The 24,368-nt window shown below is 39.2% G+C and overlaps 2 protein-coding genes across 6 annotated transcripts; both read left to right on the top strand.

Annotated features, from left to right (window-relative positions):
* The first annotated feature begins 8,098 nt into the window (after positions 1–8,098).
* LOC115755550 (pentatricopeptide repeat-containing protein At3g29290) lies at positions 8,099–10,971 on the top strand. 2 transcript variants are annotated; one of them, XM_048283879.1, is made up of 5 exons: positions 8,099–8,368; positions 8,406–9,988; positions 10,317–10,502; positions 10,542–10,552; positions 10,615–10,971. In XM_048283879.1, the coding sequence occupies exons 2-3, from the start codon at positions 8,420–8,422 to the stop codon at positions 10,479–10,481; spliced, it is 1,734 nt and encodes a 577-aa protein (XP_048139836.1). In that variant the 5' UTR covers positions 8,099–8,368; positions 8,406–8,419; the 3' UTR covers positions 10,482–10,502; positions 10,542–10,552; positions 10,615–10,971. The 2 variants fall into 2 exon arrangements, with proteins under 2 accessions (XP_048139836.1, XP_048139835.1); XM_048283878.1 differs by having other exon boundaries at positions 10,317–10,487; positions 10,529–10,971.
* A 3,102-nt stretch (positions 10,972–14,073) lies between these two features.
* On the top strand, positions 14,074–19,172 carry LOC115755549 (WPP domain-interacting tail-anchored protein 1). 4 transcript variants are annotated; one of them, XR_004017132.2, is made up of 6 exons: positions 14,074–14,203; positions 14,842–15,440; positions 16,025–17,232; positions 17,857–18,039; positions 18,326–18,612; positions 18,741–19,172. XR_004017132.2 is itself a non-coding variant. In XM_030694993.2 (5 exons), the coding sequence occupies exons 2-5, from the start codon at positions 14,876–14,878 to the stop codon at positions 18,515–18,517; spliced, it is 2,148 nt and encodes a 715-aa protein (XP_030550853.1). In that variant the 5' UTR covers positions 14,074–14,203; positions 14,842–14,875; the 3' UTR covers positions 18,518–19,172. The 4 variants fall into 4 exon arrangements, 2 of the variants coding, with proteins under 2 accessions (XP_030550853.1, XP_048139828.1); XR_004017131.2 differs by having other exon boundaries at positions 18,728–19,172; XM_030694993.2 differs by having other exon boundaries at positions 18,326–19,172.
* The last annotated feature ends 5,196 nt before the right edge of the window (positions 19,173–24,368 follow it).

Below are 24,368 nucleotides of genomic sequence, written 5' to 3'. Positions count from 1 at the left end.
TCATCGTCCTCATTGCTCCCCTCTCTCTCCCACCCTACCCCCCAAAGCCTTAAATAGAGGCAAAAAAAAAAAAAAATTTTTGATGAAGGACAACTATGCTTGTTTCCGCTAACCAATAGGCAACGCCACCACGACTTGGCCAACATTGTCAAGCAAGGATGCCACAACAATCTCAATATGCTCTTACTGGAGGTGCTAATAGGTTTGGTGGAACTAGAGGGACGAATGGAGCGAATCAAGTTAGGAATGCCCAAAGACCTTCTGTTCAAGAACGAGTATATGCGATAACCCAAGAGGAGGCTTCCGATTCCAAAATCGATATCTCAGGTGTGCTCTCTCTTTATGGTCATAAAGCGTACACATTATTTGATATTGGAGCCACTCATTCATTTGTCTTGGCACAATATGTGAAGTTGCACGATTTGAGCACTGTACTGCTTGATGAACCTCTGGTAGTAACCACTCCGCTTAGAGATAGTATGTGCTAACCATATGATGTAGAAATTGTGAAATTACTAGTGGCAATCAGAGTGTGCTAATAGACTTGATAGTCTTAGTAATGCATGATTTTGATGTGATAATTGGAATGGACTGACTTCACCAACAACAAGCCAAGGTGGATTGCTATAGGAAAGTAGTTCAGATTAATCCACCAGATAGTCCTAGTTTTGAATTCATAGGAAACGGGGCAAGTATGTCCGAAATCCTAATATCGGCCGTAGAAGCTTGGCGATTACTTGACAAGAGATGCCAGGGATATTTGACGGTAGTGCAAGCCAAATCTAAGAAGGAAGTAAATTTTAAAGAGATCCCGTAGTCCAAGAGTTTCCTAATTTTTCCTGAAGAACTTCCAAGATTACCTCCGGAGAGAGAGAGAGAGAGAGAGAGAGTTTGTGATGAATTAATTCCTGGAATGGAGCCTATCTCGAAAGCCCCATATCGAATGGCTCTAATAGAACTAAAGGAACTGAAAGTGTAACTACATGAGTTAATATATAGAGGATTCATTCGGCCAAGCACATCGTCGTGGGGGGGTGCCCATTTTGTTTGTAAAGAAGAAAGATGGATCCATAAGGCTTTGTATAAATTATAGACAATTAAATAAAGTAATTATTAAGAATAAGTACCCATTGCCAAGGATCGATGACTTGTTGATCAATTATGGGATGCTTCCGTATTTTCAAAGATTGATTTACGATCGGGATACTATCATCCGAAAATCAAAGAGGAGGATATTCCTAAGATTGCCTTTAGGATCCAATATGGACACTATGAATTCCTGGTAATGCCGTTTGGATTGACCAATACACTTGCAACATTCATGGATCTAATGAATCGAGTGTTTAAGCCATACTTGGATCAATTTGTCATTGTTTTCATTGACGATATTCCCGTGTACTCAAAAGGGAAAGAGGAGTAGAAGGAACATTTAAGGATGACGTTGCGAAGACTTCGTGAACATCAACTGTATGCTAAGTTTAGTAAATGTGAATTACGGTTGGATCAAGCGGTTTTCTTAGGACACATGGTTAGTGGTAAATGAATATCATTAGACCCAACCAAAATGGAAGCCGTAGTGAATTAGCCTAGACCGACCACAATGACTGAAATTTGAAGTTTCCTAGGACTTACGGGATATTATAGAAGATTTGTGGAAGGATTCTCCAAGATTGTCAGTCCATTGACACAATTGACCAGAAAGGATACGAAGTTCGAATGGATTGGAGAATGTGAGAAAGGCTTTCGGGAATTGAAAGACGGACTAACAATGGCGCTAGTGTTAATGATACTATCGGGACCTAGGGGATACATAGTATATAGTGACGTTTCTCACTAAGGACTTGGATGTGTTCTTATACAAGACGGAAGGGTAGTTGCCTATGTTTCACGACAACTAAGGCCTTATGAAAAGAATTATCCAGCACATGATTTGGAATTAGCAAATGTGATATTTGCCCCGAAGATATGGCGGCATTACCTATACATGGAGAAAATTGAGATTTACATCTATCACAAGAGCTTGAAATATGTATTTTCACAACACGAATTGAATCTAAGACAAAGACGATGGATGGACCTGTTAAATGATTATGATTGCGAAATTATGTATCACCCTAGAAAAGCGAATAAACTGGTGGGTGCGCTTAATAGGAAAAATGCAAGTGGGATTGTCACTAATTTGATGGTGAGAGAATGGAATTTAATAGAAGAAATAGCAAATTCGAAGTACAAATTAGAAGTTAATGAATTGACAGGCATAATGGCAACACCGAGAATTGAGCCCGAAATTCTACGGAGGGTTAGAATCTTGCAATAGAATGACCCTGAAGTTACGAAGATTAAAGAAGGGATATTGGTAGGAACCAAACTCGATTTTCAAGTATCGAAAGACGGTATACTCAAATATCACGGGCGACTAAATTCTTACGAGTCAGGAATTGACTCGGGAACGGTGGTGATAAGTGGTGTATATGGGAGATTTGCATTCATTCATATGCATTTTGCATACTCATGTGATAGTTTGCATATATGAACCCGTTGCTATGCTTGTTGTGAATTCGAAACGTATGATGAATCGAACGAGCGTTAGAGTGACTGAATTTACTTGCTAAGATAACTTACACTTGTGGTATTATGGTTTTTAGATTGATAGGATGGGCTCCATTGCAATTCCCACGGGATCCCACTGTGGCCTTCCCATAGATTTTGAAGTTAACAAAATAATCCATACTCTCTAATATTTGAGTTAATGCAATGAAAAACATTGTTACACAGTTTGTCCTTAATACATTCAGAAGTTAAGGAATGGTTACATAAGAATTAATATTGAAAGTGAAACTCATATGCTATATGAGAGCTCGAACGCTGTCGCATAAGCTCAAGCTCCGAGGAAGTATTTCAGATGCAACGATCAAACTATTATGAGATATATTCAAGTCATTATATATGAGATATTACAGTATCACAATGGCTAGCAAATCAGGTTGGATTCGTTCTTGAAGATTATCAATCAAGAAGATCATTGAAAACTATCAAGGACGTAGATTAAGAAAGAGAAGTATTATTTACCAGACGAAGAATCTATCTTTAGAAGCTCATATCTTGATTATATGGGCGATATGATCTAGTGGGAGATTCCAATTTCTAATCTTAACGGCTACGAAATCATTTGTATACAATCTCGTCAGAGCGAGAAGTTTGGAGAGTAATCCTCTGGAAACCTTGCAACAACTAGTTTGAAGGTGAAGGGGTATAAAAGGAAACTTCAAAGTCGAAGAGTAAAGGGAGTCGAGAATCCAAAATTTCAAAGTTCAAGAAAACTTTAACGTCCTTTTTACCTCCTTAATCCAAACACTGTACTATTTAGAGGTTTTTATTCAAAGTGAGAGAGTGTTATAAAGGAAGTCTATTGACTCGAGAATTATCACCGAATTGTAACATCCAACCGATTGGCTATTAGCGCGAAGAAGTAGACGTAAGTTTAAACAAAGCCGAACCACTATAAACTCTTTGTGCAAATTGTTTATCCCTTAAACTCTTTGTTATTGCACTTGATAATTGAATTGTGCACAGACATACTTTGAGGTCATATTAGATATTGTTCTTAAACTAAATTATGAGTTTGTTTGTTTTAATTTCGCATTATTTTTAAAATAAGTTTCAAAATCACATATTCACCCCCTCTAGGTGATAACACTAGCCACATCACAAAAGACTTCGGGATAGGAAAGCTTACCATCAAGAAATAATCCACTCTCCAAGAATAAAAAAAATCGGAATGAGCGTAATCTATTCTCCAAAGACATTCGCTCACATAAAGGAAAATCTCATATATTCATCTACCCAAATATTTGTCTTTCTTTTACAATGAGATCAAACCCCTATCTATAGAGATATAAATACAAAAAGAAGCAACTCTTTGAATTCCTGAGAATTGAACACACTCTTGGGCAATTCACCTAATTACAACTCTTAAAACCGGCATTACGATAAAGATCCTTAAAAATTTGCCAATTTAAAAGAATCAATAACTCGAACTAAATGCATTTGATTAACAAAATATGCATTGAAACTTGATGATGTCGTGACTAGCGTTATCACCTAGAGGAGGGTGAATATGTAATTTCTAAAAAATTTATAAATCAATGTGGAATTTCAACAAACAAGTTCGAACTAGATTCGGGAATCAAATTAACGTTTGACCTCCGCAATAATTAGATTCAACCTCAGCTGAATCTGTGTACAACATACTATCAAAGATAATAAATGAGAGATAAGTATAGAGAAAATTGAACACGAGAGTTATAGTGGTTCGACTTAGATTAAGTCTACATCCACTCTTTGGTCGGAAAGCCTCTTGGTTGCATTTCACTAGTAAATCGTCAAGAGGTTACAACGAGAGATATTTCTCAGCGGGACAGATCACACTATCTCACACAACGCTCTCTTTCAATGCCTCTAAAAAAATTACAACTTTGAAGCTTATGAAGACAAGTGTGTAAGAATTGAAGCTCTCTTTGAACTTTGAAATTTTCAACTCTTAATCTATCTTTTCTCTATAGCATCATGGTCTCCTTTTATACTCCTCAACTTCCAAATTAGCCGTTGGACAATCTTCAAAGGATTACTTTCAAATCAACCCCTTGGACAAGATTGTACAAAGAAGATTTAGTAGCCGTTGAGAGATGAAATCGAAGTTCCCATGAATTCGCTCACCCATACAATCTGAATGTAGGTTTCCATAAGTAGAGTTCTTCATTTACGGAAGACAACTTATCTATCATAAAAAGGAAATCCAAGCCGGATCACTAGCCGTTCTGAAAATGTTTTATGTATGAATCTGAATGTTGCTTGTGAGACTCTCCTCAAAGTCCCGGCACGTCAATGTCTTAGCTCATCAACTCTAAGCACCTATAAACTTCAAATGAAATATTCAGAACTTCACTTGAGTTTCCATCTTCTAGTCCCTCCAAGCGTATTGGCAATCACAGCACTACCTCGCTATTCACCTATCCAAGGTCTTTCTAAGCTTTACCGTACTTCTCGTTCGAGGCTTGTTCACCTTTTACTCGGGTATCTCCAGTTTGTAGGCACCTCTATGCTCAATGTCTTGTTCACTATTGATAGAGAACTCATAAACTTCAAGCATTCCGCTAAGATAATATCTACATAACAGGTTATGCATCTTTCACTTGGTTTTACTCAACCAATAAACATATTAGTAGCTTTTGATTATTTTGTCATCTTTAAAATATCATAAGGGATTTCCCCTAACATATGAGACTATCTAAATTTGTGCACCGATCTTGGAAGCCAAAAAGTCATTGCATAATGTCATCAAATAACGATAGGAATCGACAAGAACAACCTCCAATTATTAGGTTGTCGATGTGGAGTCTTGAAATCGACAATAAACTTGTAAATAGGCAACTATGTTGCATAATCGGTAAGTTTCATCCTTGCACCCACATAATTAAATTGCAACAGAAATTGACTTTTGCTTTCATGAACAACGCAGGGATTCGTTCATTCGGTGACACATGAGTTGAGTTTGAGGGCTGAGTGATTGAGCTCAATGCTCCCGCATCGTTTAATAAAATGTTCAATATATAGATCGATCTACTTGCAATTTTCTCCACTTTATCACACCTAAATCAGGCAAAAATAACATTATTTTGTTTTCTCTTTTGGCTCGACGACATGTTCCTGACTTGTCTATTTTACCAATTATTTTTTTGAACGATAATTTTAATCCAATAAATATATTCCAAACGAGAGTTATCTTTTTATCGAGTATCCAACAACAACATACTACATTTTGCAACTTTTGTGGGTGCAGCAGCGAAGAAAAAGTTTCAAAATTGAATGGTCATTGAGATACAGAGAGAGCCATATTTGTTTCCGAATTATGGCTAATTGAAAAAACAAAGAGAGACTTATGGATTTTCATGTGGACTTGTCGCATCGGTTGAGTTATTGCCATTTGTCATCAAGCTCGGCAAATTCATTGTAAAATTTTGCCAGAAGCAAACAGAAGGAAAATGTTTCATATATATATCAATTTGAGGTTTTTAGTGATCCAAAAATTAGTTTATAATAAATTTATCATGAATTTACTTGTTCGAGATTTTTCGTAATATTAAGCTAGCAAAAAATCGTATTTAGTCTAGCGGACTTACGACAAACCGAGCACCTATATATAAATGAAGCTAATTTTAGGAATCAATTTGAAGGGAAGATGAAGCAGCTTTAAAGTTTACAACGAAAAGAAGAAAAGGGGGGGGGGGAGCGGTTTCAAAGTTATTTATAGGTTTCACTTGGAATCTGAAACCTATCCATTAAAATAGATTCATCATTTTTTAGAACTTAGAACCTACATGCATGCTTTGAAACCTGGAACCTACCCTATCACAAGTTCCGGGTTCTGATTCCAAAGTACTCGGAAACCCGCCAATTTCAATTTGTTCTTCTTCTTTTTTTAAATTTAATTAAGTCAAAATGAAAGTGAGCACAACAACAAAACTGAAAGTATCTCATCTTTCAATAGCAACAATCCATAAGAGATGAATACGTTAAATAAAATAAAAAATCCATAAAATGAACAGTGTTGGCAAAAAGCTTTCATATCATGGAACTTCTTGACTTAAAACAAAAATTAAAAAAAAATTAATTAAGAAGCTGGTGCATCGAACTCGTACAGCACACTTCTTGGGAAGTCGCCAATCCTTGGTCACAAGAATTTGATTAAGAAATTCTCTTTGCTCTTCCTTTCTTCCAATTCTACATGATGGTTTCGTACCATGCACAGTTCGCCAACCAACATGGGTGTTGTGCTAGGGTTTCTACTGTTGCATGGACATGAACAGTGACCATGAATTGTCGTGCATGTGGGGGAATGGCAACTGGCATTTTACTAAGACATAAACCTCAATCATCCCCGAGTTTCTTGATCAAATTCTTATGCCCAAGGATTGGCGACTTCTCGAGAAGTTTGCCGTAACAGTTCGGTTGCACCAGCTTCTTAATTTTTTTCTTTGTTTAATTTGCATGTTAAAAAATGTATTTATTTTTTCCTATTTCGGTTCCAATTTGATTCCACAAGGAATCAGTAACCGGAATCGAATCGGAACTAGAATCGACAATTCCTAAAAAAATAGAATCGAAAACCGGATCTTGACTCATTAGAACTTGGAATCGGATCGAAACCTGACGGTTCGGTTCTCCGACTCATGATTTTGCTCTAGAACCATACTCATCCCTAAGAAAAGGGACCATAAGATACTTTACAATAGTCAAGATAGCGCACCTAAATTGAAGATCCATTTGAGCTTGCATGTGAAAAAAAAAGAGCGTGTGAAACCGATATTTTTTTTGTCGGAAAGACCTTTTCACTGTTGATTATCCACTTTCAGCAAATCAAACGCATGAAAGTTCAAGAAAATCATTTTATGAAAATCCTTTTTATTATCGGGTCTAAATATTATTAGGTAGGTTCAAAGGGTCAATTAACATAAGATAACAATTATTCACGTTAAAGAAAAAGAGTTAATGCTACAAAAAACTCCAAATTGATACACCTATGACAACTTTACCTCAAACTATTTTTTTATCACGAAAAATATTAAATTGATACACCTTTGACAAATATACTATAAATTGGTATACTTATGACAAATTTACCTTTTGTTATTTTTGTTAAATTTTGTTGTCAAATTGCTGAGTTGGATGCTACGTGGCAATTATGGGATGTACACGTTTGAGATTTTTACCTTTTATTTGTCACAGATATATTAATTTGAGATTTTTCGTGATATTAATCAAATTAAATAAAAATTAACGGAGGTTAAATTTGTCACATATATACTAGTTTGAGATTTTTAGTGATCAAAATAATTAGTTTAGGATAAATTCATCATAAATATATCGGTTTGAGATTTTTGGTAGTAGAAAAAATAATATGGAAGAAATTTATAAGAGGTATATTAGTTTGTGGTTTTTTATGGTATTAAAAGGAAAACAATTATTCACGTGCGTAAATAACTTACTACCGTGAGCACGCCAGTGCCAGTGGCGTTGACCATCCAATCGGCGACTCACCCCTCATGTCTCTCCCTCCATCCGATGTCTCCATGATATTCTTGTGGGGGGTTCTATACAAACTACGAAGCACCCATCAGTGTTCGCTGCCCAATCTCTCCGACTCATTGCCTGACGTTCCTTCTTCTGAATTTCGTCGACCCCACTTTTTTTTTCCCTCGATTTCGATCGGTGGTCAAAGTTTTCGGTGCAAATTACTTGGTGCTTGAGCTGTTCTTCGAGTTGGCCATGCTTTTGAAGGTGAGTTCTTCGTCAATCCCCTGCCTTTAGGAACCAAAAAGTTTGATGTTCAGTTGCAATCGAGACATATTCCAGTTGGGTCATGGCAATACTGTCGAACAATTTTGTCGCTGGAGCAACTTTATCGACTCAGTTCGCCGGTTGTTTATGTGCAATCCGCTCCAGGCATTTGCAATGGCTCGGTTCGGTGATGATGCATAAACTCAGCTTGGTTTCTGATGTGAAGGGCGAAACTTCATGTTCTAATTCGGTGAGGTTGAATGAGTCTAGTGCCGTTAGGGTTGTGCTTAGTACAGCGATACCAGGGTTAATTTGTGAGGAAGAAAAAGAGGAAGACGTGGTTCCAATTGAAAATGAAGAAATAGAGTCGAGTTTCCACGAGAATGGGTTGGTTCCATGGGGAGGTTCAGATTTCGATGACTTTGGGTCAGCTCTTGGAGGTGTAAATGAGGGTCCGGCGACATCAGAATCGGTTGTTGTGAGCCAACAGGGCGTGCAATTTCTAGAGGAAATGGATGCAGAGGTGTTATCGAAGCGGGTTTTGGTGCTCAGTAGAAGAAACAAGGTTAGAAGTGCATTGGAGTTGTTTAGGTCAATGGAATTGGCAGGTCTGCATCCAAATGCGCATGCCTGTAATTCTCTATTATCGTCCCTTCTGAGGAATGGTCTTAATGACAACGCAATGAGAGTTTTTAGGTTTATGAAGGACAAAACAATCACCACGCAGCATACTTATAGCTTAATGCTTAAAGCGGTTGCACATGCTCAAGGTTGCGATTCATCGCTCAGAATGTTTATGGAATTAGAAGAGGAAGGACTTGGGAATAAGGATTTTGATGTTGTTGTCTACAACACCATTATATCCATTTGTGGAAGGAAAAACTATTGGCACAAGTGTGAGAGGCTTTGGATGAAGATGAAGGAAGATGGCCTTACAGCAACCAAAGTCACTTATTCCCTATTAATCAGTGTGTTCATCCGTTGTGGTCAGTACGAGCTTGCCATTGATGCTTACAAGGAGATGGTCCAAAATGGATACAAACCAAACGCTGATATATCGCAAGCTATAATTAAAGCATGCACGAAAGAAGGTAAATCAGATTTAGCACTCAGCATCTACCATAATATGTTGAACAATGGAATAGAGCCAAATCTGATCACATGCAATGCATTGATTAATTCACTTGGCAAAGTTGGAAAGGTCGAGTTAGCGTTCAAGGTCTATAACATTACAAAATCTTTAGGCCACACTCCCGATGCTTACACAATGAATGCACTTGTTAGCGCTTTGTATCGGGCAAGCCGGCCAGGTGATGCTCTTCTGCTCTTTGACAACATAATGAGAGAGCAGCCCTCTCAGCTCAACATTCATCTGTACAACAATGCTTTGATGTCTTGTTCTAAACTTGGGTTATGGAATAGAGCTCTGCAGCTTCTTTGGAAGATGGAAACTTCTGGGCTATCACTTTCAACGGCATCTTGTAATCTTGTCATTAGTGCTTGTGAGGTTGCAAGAAAACCAGAAATAGCTTTGCAAGTGTATGAACACATGATCTACAAGAACTGCCCTCCTGACATGTTTACCCATCTATCTCTTGTAAGAAGTTGCATTTGGGGATCTCTCTGGACTGAAATAGAGGAAATTCTCAAGGTGAAGTGAGCTTCTTTGCATGCTTAGCCGTCATGCCAATATCGGTTCTATTTATTGCAAAACGAATGATAGGGGCCATTTTTTTCTGGAAATATAAAAGTCTATCTTACTATCTAGTGGTTTTGATGAGACAGTCTAGTCCTTTGGAAAATTGTCAGAAGCTTCATTTTTCCTTTACATCCTCAGCTTGTTCACAGTCCCAAAAACATGAAGTTGTTTTCATTCTTGGTTTTTGTATCTTATATTGCTGGTCTCTGCCATTAATCTGGTGTTGCTTCATGAAGAATGTAAAAAACCTATTATATAGTGACACTTTTCTTGTTTGCAGCAGGTTTCACCCAATGCGTCTCTATATAATGCTGTCATTCAAGGGATGTGTTTGAGGGGCAAGATTGATTCTGCAAAGAAGATGTACACGAGAATGCATGAGAAAGGGCTTAAGCCTGATGGAAAGACACGGGCTTTAATGCTTCAAAACTTGCAAAAAAGTTAGCTAGACAAGAGCTTCCATTATTTAGACCCCCCCCCCAAAAAAAAAAAGAGCTTCCATTATGACTTGAGAGCTCAGAAAGAACCAACACCGAGAGTATAGCTAACATCTTGTGGGAGAGATGATTTTTATAAGCAATTGCGCTTGGAGAAAGTTGGAAATTAAAAGTGGTTATGCATACTGATGATTTGAAACCTGTTCAAGAAGAGATCAGTATATCACAATAGATTCGTGTTCATCAAGCATATTTTATAGTTTATATGCTGATTCCATTCTGTTGTTTTCCAACAGCATTTCTTTCTCCTACTTTGTAACTTTACAGATCAATGCATAGCTGTGTGTATATTATAGCATGTGGGCTACAGAAGATTAAAGGCTTCACTTGCAAAGTGTTACCATCCTCTGAACATATTCAAAGGGCATCATTCTAGAAGGACTGATATGCTTAGCTCTGTTACACAGTTTTCTTCTGTAGCTATGATGTTGATCCTGATTTTGTTGTTGTTGTTGCCTTAGTGTATAGGTTGGACTTTCTGAGCTTTTATTCTTTGATAGCTGGGAAAAAGTTTTTCAATTTGCTCAGATGAGAAGGCATTGTTGCTTTTCAACTCATGTTGAAAGGTTTGTCGGGGTTATGCTAAAAAGAAACTTTTCCTACAAGATGTGTACAGAAGTTGGTTGTGTCTTTCTAGGCTTCACTTGCATCACTAAACATGTGGCGAATCTACAGTAATTCAGTGACAATGCTTCATTTTCCTATGGTTCAAGTTCCAATTACTGCTCTCATCCTTTCTGGAACTATTGAAGCTTGCGTACATCAGGAAGGTTGTTAGTGTTTCATTGTGTGATTACTCTGCAAACCGAGTTAGAGTATGAGGTGGCCTCATGCTGATGAACATTGCCTGATGGAATGTTATTAAGTGCAGATAAGATTCTTTTCTTGATTGTTTTATTTTTCAATCCATTCTGATGTTGTAAGCAAGTGGCAAAGTAATTCTGACAAGATTAGTATGAAATTTTGGTGATGGGGACACTGAATTAGAATTAATTCAGGGGACATACCGCAAGGGGAACGAGCATCTGCGGAATGAGTAAGCATTGTCTATATATGTAGATTAGAGAAGTCCAGGGAGGAATGGGAATGGGATTATTGAATGAGGTCTTTGCGGTTCGGAACTTGAAGACTTCAGCTTTCGAAATCTGGAATGAAGCTCTGGATCCTGCGGATAACTTCAAAACGTGGGATTTGGTTTTGTGTCCTTCTGCTGATTGCAATCAGGGAACATGGTTCCGACAATATTTAAGGGGCTGGGCTTGTTTTTGTTTCTGCAGATATCTCTCTGGCGGTTGAATCATCTTCTTTTACCAGCCCAATTCTGCTTCCAGCCAAGGAGTAAGTTTCAGGTTCTGGACAGGTTTTTGGCTCGTAGACGTCATGTTTTTTTTTCCATAGAAGAAGAAAATTCAGTCCTTCTATAACGCTTGAACTTCATTGTTCTTATTAAAACCTGGGGTTTGACATCAGAGTTCGCCTTTAGTGTAGCCGGGAGAATGCGGTCCGCAAAGGGCAGTGCGCGGGAAAACGACGCCGCAAGATTTTGCCCCGTTTTACGATCATGTATCTACACTCGTCTTTTATTCGATCAAGTCTCCATGCTTTTTTTAAATTTAACTCAATTTGAGGTCTCCATTACAAAAAGTGCTATGTCATATGATTTTGCTCACGTGGCTCGCTTACTCGATCAAATTTAAGCCAAACAGGTGATATGGCTTGCTTACTAAGTAAAGATACGTCTATCTCCATTAAAGTGTTGGGTAATAAGGGGGCAGAGAGAAAGTTCGTGCGTGCGCGTGCCGACTTGGCCGTCCAATATGTCTACAATTGTGACATCAACTCATGAGGGGACCTTGGATGCTAATGTGGATAGTTAACAGCTATTTAACGGCGTTAGTGTCCAAATTGTCATTTTCCAGCGGTGATTTTTTAATCGAGATGTCCCATTGACTCGCATTTGAAAAGTTGAGGTACTTGGTCGAACAAAAAAAGGAGTTTAGGTACCCAAGGATAAATATTCAGGTACTTGTAATGTCATTTTGTCGAAATGAGTTGGCACCTAGTACCTTCAAATCAATGCAGCATATCTCACGTGCAAATACTAATGGGGAGATTACATGGTTGTTGGTATCTAGGTGGAGGTTTAATGACATGCTTGCTTATATTCAATCTTCAAGTTTCAGGTACCGCGTGGTAGAAATGACTCAAGTCGAATATGCCATGATAGGTGTAACTCTTATGGTAATGGTCTGAGCTGATAGCCCCTCCCACCCTTCTGCTAATAAAAGAAAATGGCATCTTCAAATGTTTGTGTGTAGAAAACATTGGATTACTGCCAAAAGAAAGACAACCAAAGTACTTCTCGTGGTTGAGTCTTAACTGAACATAGGTGAATACACCTGGATCCTTGTAGACTCGTTAAATGAGTGAGTTGGGGCCGGGTTTGGTTGGGTTCCAAATCAACCCATTAAAACCCAAATAGATATATTTTTATGTGACACACAATTTAAACACTCCATACTCGGCTGGATCCATACCCAACTTATATTCAATCCAAATGTGGCTATGAATTTTAGCAATTTTACATTTAAATGGGGTAAATAGCATATTGGGAAAAAATAAATCGTCAAAAACAAATTATTCATGCGATAAATTAGAGCACCAATAAATACAAGCAATTAAGTTAATCATTATGCATAAAGTAAAATTAGAAGATGAATAATTTCGTCACCAGCAACAATTTATGCTTAAATAATTTCATGAAGATGAGTTTTTTTTTTTTTTTCATTCATTTTGTAAGTGATTCAAGCAATTACTTTTTGGGAAATATATTTTATTCATATTTTCGCGAAACGAACGAAGCCTTTAGCTCTGTGAATAAAGTGTGCAATAACTTAATTTAGTTGAGTATAATGCAGTCCAACCACATATAAAAGTAACCCACCATGGGCATGGCGCGTTTGGTGAGCTTTGAGCTCTTTGGCCTTAAGGCGTAAGCTGGTCAAAGGTTCAAAACCCTCCCAACGCGTTTCTCGGACTTAAGTGGGGGCTCTTGCTGGTGGGCTGCGGGGCTAGCCTCCCTCCGGGTATAGTGGCCGTCGGAAAGGGTCTTCGCCGCCCTTCGGGTGGTGGTGAGTTGACCCGATTACGATTGACGGATCCTGGATTATAAAAAAAAAAAAAACCACATATAAAAGCACATATCTGGTTCGTGTCCGTAATGGTGCGAAACAAAGACCCGACACCGTTGTCTCGACGGATTCGGCTGGCACGAACAGCTACAGAGTGACCGGCCCGGCCCGGCCAAAGAGAGAGGGGCCGCTCATTGTGGGCTGGATTGGGCTTGGGCTTGGCCACGGATCGATCACCACGCATCGAGTAGCGAAACAGCACACGAACCTGAAACCGCTTCATCCGAGCCCGAGGTGTTCTTCTGAACCTTAATTCTTTATTCACCCTTTTAAGATTATTAAAATTTCGACACTCGCCACCTTTATTTTTTTTTGTCTTTTCGTGAGTGTTCTCTTCTTTCTCATTTGAGGAAAACCTGTCTCACCGCTTCGTTCCTGTTTCTGTGCTCCTCGAGCTGGAGGGGGAGAGAGAAAAAACCCCGACGATGCTTCTCGCGGGGTCGAGGTCGAGGTGCGTCGCGAGTGATCCTCTCCTCTGAGTATGCTTGCCCATCTTTTGCCTTTTTGATTTATTCTTCCCGGAAGTTTCTTGGGTTCTGTCTCTCTTCATCATCCGATCAACGAACGAAATCTTTCGCAGAGGATCTTTTCTTGCTGTAACGTTATTCGCTTTGTAGGTATTGTTTTAAACAATTTTTTTCGTTCTGGTTGAATTGGAGGGATGTTGTGAGATCGTTTGTGGGGTAATTGGGTGGAATGAATTCTTTGGATTGAATTTTTTTTTTTGCTCTCTTTCTGTTTTTTGAGTTGTGGGGACCACTTGATGGTTGCTTGCGGGACTCTGGTCGATCCGGTAATTGGGAAGATGTTCTTATTGCCTCTTTGATTCTTCTGAGGATGGTTTATAATGATTGTGTTTCGTTCTCATGGATATGTTGGATCGTTGGAGGGCCTTCTTTTTGTTTTGTTTTGAAAGTGGTGAGTCTTTGTGTTAACTGTTCAATTTGCAGCTTGATATTCCAGATGCCCTTATGAGTCTTTTTTGTTTTTGGGTTATGTCATTTTCGTTTTGGGCAGAGTTTTTGCAGTTCGTGCTCGTGTCATTTTCCTTTTCCTCTCTCCATTGTGTTGTCTTGACTTGATTGTTGGCCTTCTTGTCCTTGGATTTGGTTTTCAGGTCTTAAGGGCATCTGGAATAGCAAGCTCAGAAGATGGCTGCGGATCGTGTTTTGGATGTGAGCGTTTCTGTTGATGATATCGACACTAACCGCTCGGAGCTAGGGTCATGTAAAGCTGGTTCGCTTGCTGGTGTCTCGTTTAGTGGAGAAATAAATGACGAGTTGGGAAGGGTTGGGGAGGTTCTGACAAGGATAGAACTTGATTTGGCATGTGCTTCCGAGAAGTTTTACAATCTTAATATACTCATGATGCATGTGGCGATGGAAGAGAGTGAATTTGAAGTAGTTGATTCGGAGAGAGGTCAGAAAATGGCGAGTTCCATGGAAAAGGGCTTGGAATGCGATATCTTGTCTGGGCTTTTGGATTCAGAGGTGAAAGAATTGGATGATTTCATTACCACTCTTCAAAAAGAGATTGAGAAGTCTCAAAAGTGGATACCTTCATCCCAAAACCTAGGAACGTCGTTCCCAGAGTTGGAAGAGAAGTTAAGTGATTCCAAGAAAACATTGGAGCAGCTGCGTGAACAGGTCTTTGAGTTGCAAGCGCAATCTTCCATGTTCCAGAAGACATTATCACGCTTTATTGGAGAAGAGAGTAGTAAGTTATAGAAACAATTTCTGGCAGAATTTCTTTCTTCTGTTTTTCAGTCATTTGTTTGTTGTGTTTTGTATAACTGCAGTAGAAGAGAAGTATTCAAATTGAAACAGGCCTCCCTTGTTTGAGTGTTGTAGGGGTTGCTGGTTACCCCCTCTCCTTCCATTTGCTCAGATGCCTACTTAGTGAGAAAGGAGAAAGTATTTTATGCGGCTTTTACACCATGTGGCAGTGAAAACATGATTTAACTGACCAATTGCCATTGCTCAAGTGCTATGAGTCTTATTCTACTTGACGCCTTGTGTGTTATGCATCTGACTTTGGTTGACTTTTTATACCGAGTGTCACTGCCACGTACCATCACATAAAATACCTTATCATGATATGAGGTTGTGTCATAGTCATGGTATTGTTTCCATTTTCTCCATTTCAACTGAGGCAGTTTATGTATAGGGGCTCTATCATCAGGAATCGTGTAAATAGTTGCTGTGTCATTTTGATTTGCTTCTTCATGCTGCATATGAAGATGAATATTGTTACATGCGTAAAAAAGAGAGTCATGGGTGATCTGTGATTCTATTTGACAGGGGAAAGGGAGACGGGTGTGGGCTCCTTGGCAAATGGTGGGTCGTTGAATGTCAAGACAAAAACCAAAATTCAAACACCTGAACAGCATAAACATTTCTTGAGGATGCTGGAGAAATCTTTGGCTAGAGAATTAGATCTCGAGAAGAAGTTAAGCGAGACAAAGCAAAGTGATGAAGACATGAAACTGAGGCTGCAGTCTGCAGAGCGAGAAGTTTTTTGTTTAGAAGAAGAAGTATTTGATGCATGGGAGAGATTGTTTGAGGCAGATAATTCTGCTGAGGTTCTTCTGGGCATCTCAAGAGATCTACTAGGTCGACTCCAAGTCACCCAGTTTAATACAAATGGCTTGATTCAGCGAGAAGCTGAGCTAAGGTCTAAGTTGGAGGACACCACTGGACAGTTGAAAGTGAAGGAAAGTGCTTTGCTGGAGCTTAAAGTCAGCAGAGAGGAACTTAGTGACTCTCTTTCTGCTCAGGTGGACGGCTTAAGAGGCTGTCTGAAGGAAGTTCAAGACAAACTAAATCTTGCCAATTCGGAGAATTCAATCCTTCGGGACAAGGTGATTTCACTTGAGAGGCAGGTGGAAGAATCTGAAACTACTAAGGGGTCCAAAGATGGAGGTCAGGAAGAAACTAATGTTGCAGCGTGTAGAATCTCAGAAATTGAAAATCTTATTGAAGATCTTAAAGGAAAGTTATCAGAAGCAGAAAGTAGAGTTGAGAATGCAGAAACCAATTACAAATCATTGGGAGTTACGAATAAGGACCTTAATGAAGAGTTGGTTTTTCTAAAAAGCAGTTGCTTGACGGCCGAGAAGGCTGAAGCACTGGAGAGGCAGCTGAAGGAGTCGGATATTCTACTACAACGTGCTGTTGCATCAGCCGAAGCTAGTGAGGAGAAGCAAGCCATGTTGTATTCTGCTATTAAAGATATGGAGAATATAATTGAGGATCTGAAGCTTAAAGTTGCAAAAGCTGAAAGTCGCGCTGATAGTGCAGAGGAGAAGTGCATCATACTATCTGAATCCAATGCAGAGCTCAATGATGAAGTGAGTTTCTTGAGGGGGAGAATGGAAGGCTTGAAGCGGTCCTTGCGTCATGCTGAAGAGTCGAAACTTGCAAATGCCAAGGACATTGGAATTCGGACCAAAGTTATTGCTAATCTTGTCATGCGGCTGGCAATTGAGAGAGAACGCCTCCACAAGCAGGTAAATCTGTTTGTCGTGTGCATACATCTGTTCAAGACGGTCCTTCCTCATGCAGCTGAAACTGATTAATATTTGGGTTAATACCACAGAAAATCCCAAACTGGTACACTTATGACAAATTTACCCCAAACTATTTTTTTAACCACAAAAAATCCCAGACCGATACACTTGTGAAAATTTTACCCCAAATTGGTACACCTATGACGAATTTACTCTTCGTTATTTTTTGTTAAATCTAACCTTTAAAATGTTAAGTTGTATGACACGTGGCAATTGACGGGTGTATCGGCTTGTGATTTTTACCCTATGTTTGTCACATGTGTATTAGTTTGGAATTTTTTGTGCTATTAACCTAATTTAACGGATGGTAAACTTGTTATAGGTATACCAATTTGGTGCTTTTCGTGGTCAAAAAATTAGTTTAGGGTAAATTTGTCACAGATATACCAGTTTAGGGTTTTTGGTGGTAAAAAAAATTGTTTGTGATAAATTTGTCACAACTGTACCAGTTTGGAGTTTTTCATGGTGTTAATATTTTCATTGTAGTTCCTCCCTTATCTGTTTGAATGATCTGGTCCCCATTCAAATTGACATTGAGTAATGAAATCCGCTCTTTATGTGCAGTTGACGTCGCTAGCAATTGAGAACAAAATTTTAGTGGTGAAGTTGCAGCAATCGAGCAAGGGTTCGACTGTACCTAGAAACCACGATGGTGGACAAGAAGATTCTGCTTTTGAGTTTCCTGGGGCTGCATCTTTGAGAGAATGCAAAGAAATAGAAAACGAATCCTTGGCCACCTCAACTTTGGTAGTTTACTGTCCTTTTACATGCATAAACTTACATCTTCAGATATTTGGATGGAACAACTCATATTTTCTGTAGTTCTCTTTTCCTTTGTACTATTATCATGTATCTTGACCTCTTCAGCAATTTCATCCACAGTACAGGTCTTTGTGCTCTACACAGCATAATTTCTGTCTTCTGATAATATTAATATGTATATAGACTAATTGTATCCTACGGTCCTGAATTCTTGATGGGGATGTTCCACAAGGAATATCTGTTGTGTGACATTTGTTCTCATCTAATGTAGGTAGATGATAAATCCCTAGATCCATCAGCAGTTGGAACACAAGCAGAGCCTGGAGAACTAACATCTCAGCTCGAAACCATGAGGAGGGTAGATGCAGGATCACTCAACTACAAGCATGTTCTTTTTGCTGGGCTGGTAGCGCTAATTGCATCAGCAGCTTATGTGTTCTTACTACAGAATTGTCCTTCATAACATTCCTTGAACGAGCTTTTTTCAGCCCTGGAGAGCGCTTGCAAGTGCATCATTTTTAGGCTGGCTTTTTGATGCAAGTAACCACCATCTTCCAAGTATGTTACCCTGATAAGTTTTGATCAATTTTTGCCCTTCTCTAAGCCATGACCGAACACTGAAGGCGAGGAATACCAATATCTTGATTATGTATTGCGGCCTATCTCATGGCAGAAGCATCTGGTAGGATTCGTCTGAACATGCTGGTGCTGAAGGATCATATCCCGAAGGTGGTCTGTAGGTGAAGTACCAAGTACTCAAAGCTGAACCAGATACAGGGTGCTCAGTCTATAAATAAGTCGGAAGATCAGTTTCCTTGAGTTATTCGGGCATGTAAATCAACAGGTTAAGGTCACTTTAGCCATGGCTTTGTACTTCCCCAAACTATTGCCTTGAGTTGTTCCCTACTGAGCTCAATGAAATTTTGTACCCCTTGAAACTTTTAGGTTTTTGAGTTGTTTATCTTCTCTTGAGTATGTTCACCGAGAATGGATCTCATTTTCAGTTTCTTGATGTGCTGTATTTCCATCTTCTGTATCCAAACTTTTTAGTTGAATATGCTACTTAGCATCTACTTAGCATGAATTTTTGAGTGAAGATAGTGACTGTTTGTTCGAGTAAATTGTTCCTCATCGAGGAAATTTAGGTAGGTATTTTCTCTTTCTAATTCTGTGTTGACTTGTAAAGATGAAACTAGAGTTGAGATATGCAAAGGGAGAGAAGTCCCGGATATGAAGTTGATCTTTGAGAAATTTAGAAAAAATTCCAAATAAGGATATGAAGTTTTCTAAGTTTTTAGGATACTGTTTCAAAGAAAAGCCTGAAGTGTTATCGTTGTTTCAAAGAAAAGCTTGAAGTGTTATTGTTGTTTCAAAGAAAGGCATGATAAAAATATTTTTTCATGTATTATTTTTTTAATTTTCTAATTTTTTTCTTTTGTTGTGGTGAGTCCTCACTTAGTGGCGAGCAAGGGCTGCCCTCGCATGTGATCATCAAGGGTGGCTTCGCCCGGGTAGCGCCCGTGGTTGGTGAGGGCAGCCCTTGCCAGATTGGGTGAGGGCTTGCCTCGCTCGTGAGAGGCGAGGTTGGCCCTCGACGGAGAGGGGTGGCCTCGTCCGGCTCTCACCGGAGACCAATTAGGAAAAAAGGAAAAAAAATGAAAATAGAAAAAATGAAAAAAAATGAAAAAATAGAAATGATGAAAATATTCTTGATCAAGCTTTTTTTAAAATAGTGAAGGCACTTTAAACTTTTATTTGAAATAAGGTTACTTCAGGCCCTTGTTTGAGGAAATAAAGATATTTCGGGTTATTTGAAATTTTCACATAAATTTATTGCATGATATAGGAAAGGGGAAGCGAATAATATGACTAAAGGTGAGTATTAAAACAATACATTGGAGGAAGAACAAAAGAAATAAAAGGTTACTGTCACAAAGAGGGCAAAATTACTAAAAAAATCTAAAACTTCTTGTAATAATACCAAATCGGTTCTAAACTATTTTTTTTTGTGTGTGGCTAATTCAGTACTAAATCTTTTGTATTGTGTCGATTAGTCATTCCGACCAATTTTAACTGAAAATTGCTGACTTGGTGTGGTCAGCATTTACATAGCACGACCCTATGCCGACGTGGCCAATTTTTAATAGTATTTTATTATTTTATATTTTTAATTAATTTTCTTTTTCTTTATTTTTTTCCCTCTTCTTCTTCCTTCTTTGGCGGGGAGTCGAGCTCGGGGACCGGCCAGAGGCTAGGGCAAGCGGCGACCTCGCCATGGTCGGCGGGGACGAGCTTCATTGCCCTTTGCCTAGTTGGCCGCCCTAGCCGGAGGAGGAAGAAGAAGAGGAGTTAAAAAAGAAAGAAAAAAAAAAAAAAAATTATTCGAAATTGGCCAAGTTAGCGTCGGCCATGCCACTTCAACAATTTAGGCCAACATTGGTCGGAAGGACTGAATTTGCACAAATACAAAAGGTTTATGATTGAATTAGCACGAATGCAAAAATTTAGGACTGAATTGGCAAAAAAAAAAAAAGGATTGAATTGACATAATTGCAAAAGATTTAAGACTTTTTTTGGTAATTTTCCCCACAAGGAGTGCAGATGTACATATGGTAAAAACAAGTCAAAGGTTAAATTCTAATTTTTTGTGATGTCCCGAAATTTCGATGATGATCATTGAGATAGGAGCTACTGTGGACTATGAATCAAACGCTAATATGCAATAATATGGGAAAATTATCAAAAAAGTCTAAACCTATTGAACTGTGTCAATTCAATACCAATTTTTTTTTTCAATTGAGTCATAAATCTTTTGCATTTGTGCCAATTTAATCGCGGTCATTTTTGGCCGGAAATCGCTAACATGGACGCCGGCCGTCTTACGTGGTGTGATTGGCACCGACGTTGGACAAAGTTTAATACATTATTTTATTTTTTTTTCTTTTTCTTTATTTTTTTTTTCACTTTTTCCTCTGACCATGGACGATTGCGCCACGTAAGACGGCCAATGTCCATGTTAGCGATTTCTGATCACGATTGGCGAGATGAACCGCATTAGTACAAATACAAAAGGTTTAAAGGTTTAGATTGAATTGGCACAAAGGAAAAAGGTTTAGAACATTTTTGGCGATTTTCCCACAATAATATGATTACACACACACACACACACACACACACACACACACACACACCAATCAACATATCCATACAATAGGAGTTCAATTAGACAAGATAGAATCTTCAATATGCATTCCTTCTTCTTCACAATCAATACCCACAATCCAACCTAATCTACCCATTCCTGTTTAATTCAGGAATAATTTCTTTATCCAAAACATGAAGTTGGCTATCTTGGGTAGATGGTCTATCTACTTTGGGAGTATCTAATATCCAAGGTCTTTTATCTTGTTTAATAATTTTCCTTTTTTCTTCCAAAGCTTTAGTAAATTCTTTGCTAAAATTCTTTGGAAGTTCAAAAGGTTTAAACAGAGGAGTTTTCAATTATGCGAAATGGGTGGATTATGCTAGATTGTGGTTATTGATTATGAAGAAGAAGGAACACATATTTAATATTCTATCCTGTCTAATTGAACTCCTATGGTATGGATATGTCGATTGGTGTAATTATTTTGCTCAATGACTTTGTGGATTCCACTACCTTCTAACTCTGAAGAAGTTTTAAAAGGTGAAGTTGGAATTTCTTTGTCACGATGAGTTATTTTTATTTTCTTCAAAGGAAGATGGTTACATTCAATAATTTGACCGGAAGTTGCATCCGGATCGCAATTTGCTCCTCCTATCGGGGATGGTCATCGGTTCGGGAAAAAGCCGATGATAGGAGGAAAACATCCCATTTCGCCCAACCGAAGGAACGCTATGGGGAAGTCGGCGTACAACCCCAATGGTGAGTGCCGACTCTGTAAGCGGAGGCATGGAACAGCCCGGTGCCCTTTTAGAGGGGAGCTTGCTTTGGGTGTGGTCGGCATGGCTACCAAGTGAGAGATTGCCCGTGAAGACCAATGGGAGTCAAGTGTCACCTCAAGGAGGATAACCGTGAGGGAACACTTCGCAAGACAACCCGAATCAACCCCCAGTGCAAGGATAGGTGTATGCTGTCATCCGAGAGGAGGAGATAGACTCGCCGACCGTTACGGGTATGGTCTTCTTGCACGATCATATAGCTTATGTGTTGTTTGATCCGGGATCCGGGATCCACGCATTCGTTTGTTGTTGAGCAGTTTGTCGGGTTGGTAGGGTTAAGTCCGAAATCGTTAAGAACGGTCTTTACGATTTCTACCCCGTTAAAGGCTAGTGTAGTGTCTGCGGTAGGATGTCCCGGTTGCAAGTCGGTTATAGGCGGTCGCGAGGAAACGATAGATTTGATTGTGCTAACGATGTATGACTTTGATGTCATTATTGGTATGGATTGGCTCACCGAGCAACGAGTTATCATGGATTGTTATCGCAAGATGATTCGGTTTAACCCGTTGGAAGGGATTAGCTTCGAGTTTGTTGGAAACCGAGGGGGTACCACGAATCCCTTGATTTCATCGCTTGAGGTGACTTGTTTATTAGATAATGGTTGTCAAGGCTATTTGATGACCATAGTTAACACGTTGATTGAGGAACTAAGGATGGAGGACATTGCTGTGGTATGTGAATTTTCCGATGTTTTTTTGCAAGAAATGTCGGGATTACCACCGGAAAAGGAGATAGAGTTTGTGATTGAGTTAGTCTCTAGAATAGAGCCGATTTTCAAGGCACCGTATTGTATAGCATCGTCAAAACTTAAAGAATTGAAGGTACAAATGCGAGAGTTGCTCGACAAGGGATTCATTCGGCCTAGTGGGGAGCACCGGTGTTGTTTGTAAGGAAGAAAGATGGATCGCCACGACTTTGCATTGATTATCGGTAACTCAATCAAGTGACAATCAAGAATAAGTACCCGTTGTCAAGGATCAACGATTTGCTTAACCAATTTCAAGGAGCTTCGGTATTTTCCAAGATCAACGTATGGACGGGATATCATCAGCTGAGGATTAAGAAGGAGGATATACCGAAGCCGGCATTTTGAATGCATCGTGGTCACTACGAGTTCACCGTAATGCCGTTTGGTCTAACAAACGCCCCTGCTGCTTTCATGGATTTGATGAACTAGGTATTCAAGGAGTATTTGGATCGATTTGTCATTGTATTCATTGATGACATCTTGGTAAATTCGAAGAGTTTTGAGGAACATGAGCAGCATCTGAGGACGATTTTGTGAACCCGTAGGGAGCATAAGCTGTATGTCAAGTTCAATAAATGCGAGTTTTAGCTAGCTTGTATAGCTTTCCTAGGTCATGTGATTTTTGGTGAAGGGATTTCTGTGATTCGGCCAAGATTGAAGCGGTCATGGATTGGCCAAGACCAACAATAGTGATAGAAGTCTAGAGTTTCTTGGGATTGGCAAGTTATTACGGGCGTTTCGTAGAAAGATTCTCTGCGATAGCTATGCCTTTGACGACATTGCTGAAGAAAGACGAGAAGTTCGAGTGGACGGATAAGTGCGAGCTTAGTTTTCAAGAGGTTAAACACAAGCTAACTACGGCTCTAGTTTTGACAACATCGTTTGGTTCCGGAGGTTGTGAGATCTATAGTGATACGTCATATAAAGGCTTAAGTTGTATCGTAATGCAACATGGAAGGATGGTTGCATATGCGTCCCATCGATTGAGGCCTCATGAATTGAATTATTCAACGCATGATCTAGAGCTAGCAGCAATCGTCTTTGCTCTCAAGATCCGGAGGCATTATCTAGTTGGAGAAATATTTCAAGTCTATACTGACCATCAAAGTCTCAAGTATCTGTTCTCTCGGAAGGAGTTGAACATGAGGTAGCGTCGTTGAATGGAACTTCTCAAGGATTATGATTGCGAGATTTTGTATCATCCGGGTAAGGCAAACAAGGTCGCGGATGCACCGAGTCGGAAGTCAGCGATTGCGCAACTAATGGTCCGAGAATGGCTTCTTCTTGAGGAAGTGCGAGATTCAAGTTTTAAGTTTGAGGGAAGCCGTCTGTCGACTCTCATGGCTACGTTGAGGATTAAACTGGAAGTGTAGGCAAGGGTTAAAGCTTTATAATCAACGGATCCTGTGATTCAGAAGATTCCGCAAGAGGATTTGGCAAAAAGGAAAGCCGACTTCCAAGTAACCGATGACGGGATACTAAGATTTTGAGGACGATTATGCTACCATCCGATAAAAATCTTAAGGTGGTAATCTTATTTGAAGCCCATCGCAACAACTATAATATTCATCCTAGCAGCACCAAG

Source organism: Rhodamnia argentea, chromosome 8 (genome assembly GCF_020921035.1).
Source record: "Rhodamnia argentea isolate NSW1041297 chromosome 8, ASM2092103v1, whole genome shotgun sequence".
In the NCBI taxonomy this organism is placed as follows: domain Eukaryota; kingdom Viridiplantae; phylum Streptophyta; class Magnoliopsida; order Myrtales; family Myrtaceae; genus Rhodamnia; species Rhodamnia argentea.
Note: the sequence above shows the minus strand (reverse complement) of the source record. Positions and strands in the feature narration are given on the sequence as shown.

Bases quoted from the DNA above. Each gene is read 5' to 3' on its own strand.
- LOC115755550 (XM_048283878.1), top strand. From the start codon at position 8,420: ATGGCAATACTGTCGAACAATTTTGTCGCTGGAGCAACTTTATCGACT. The intron at 9,989-10,316 runs GTGAAGTGAGCT...TCTTGTTTGCAG, and splicing joins AAATAGAGGAAATTCTCAAG to CAGGTTTCACCCAATGCGTC.
- LOC115755549 (XM_030694993.2), top strand. From the start codon at position 14,876: ATGGCTGCGGATCGTGTTTTGGATGTGAGCGTTTCTGTTGATGATATC. The intron at 17,233-17,856 runs GTAAATCTGTTT...CTTTATGTGCAG, and splicing joins GAGAACGCCTCCACAAGCAG to TTGACGTCGCTAGCAATTGA. The intron at 18,040-18,325 runs GTAGTTTACTGT...CATCTAATGTAG, and splicing joins CCTTGGCCACCTCAACTTTG to GTAGATGATAAATCCCTAGA.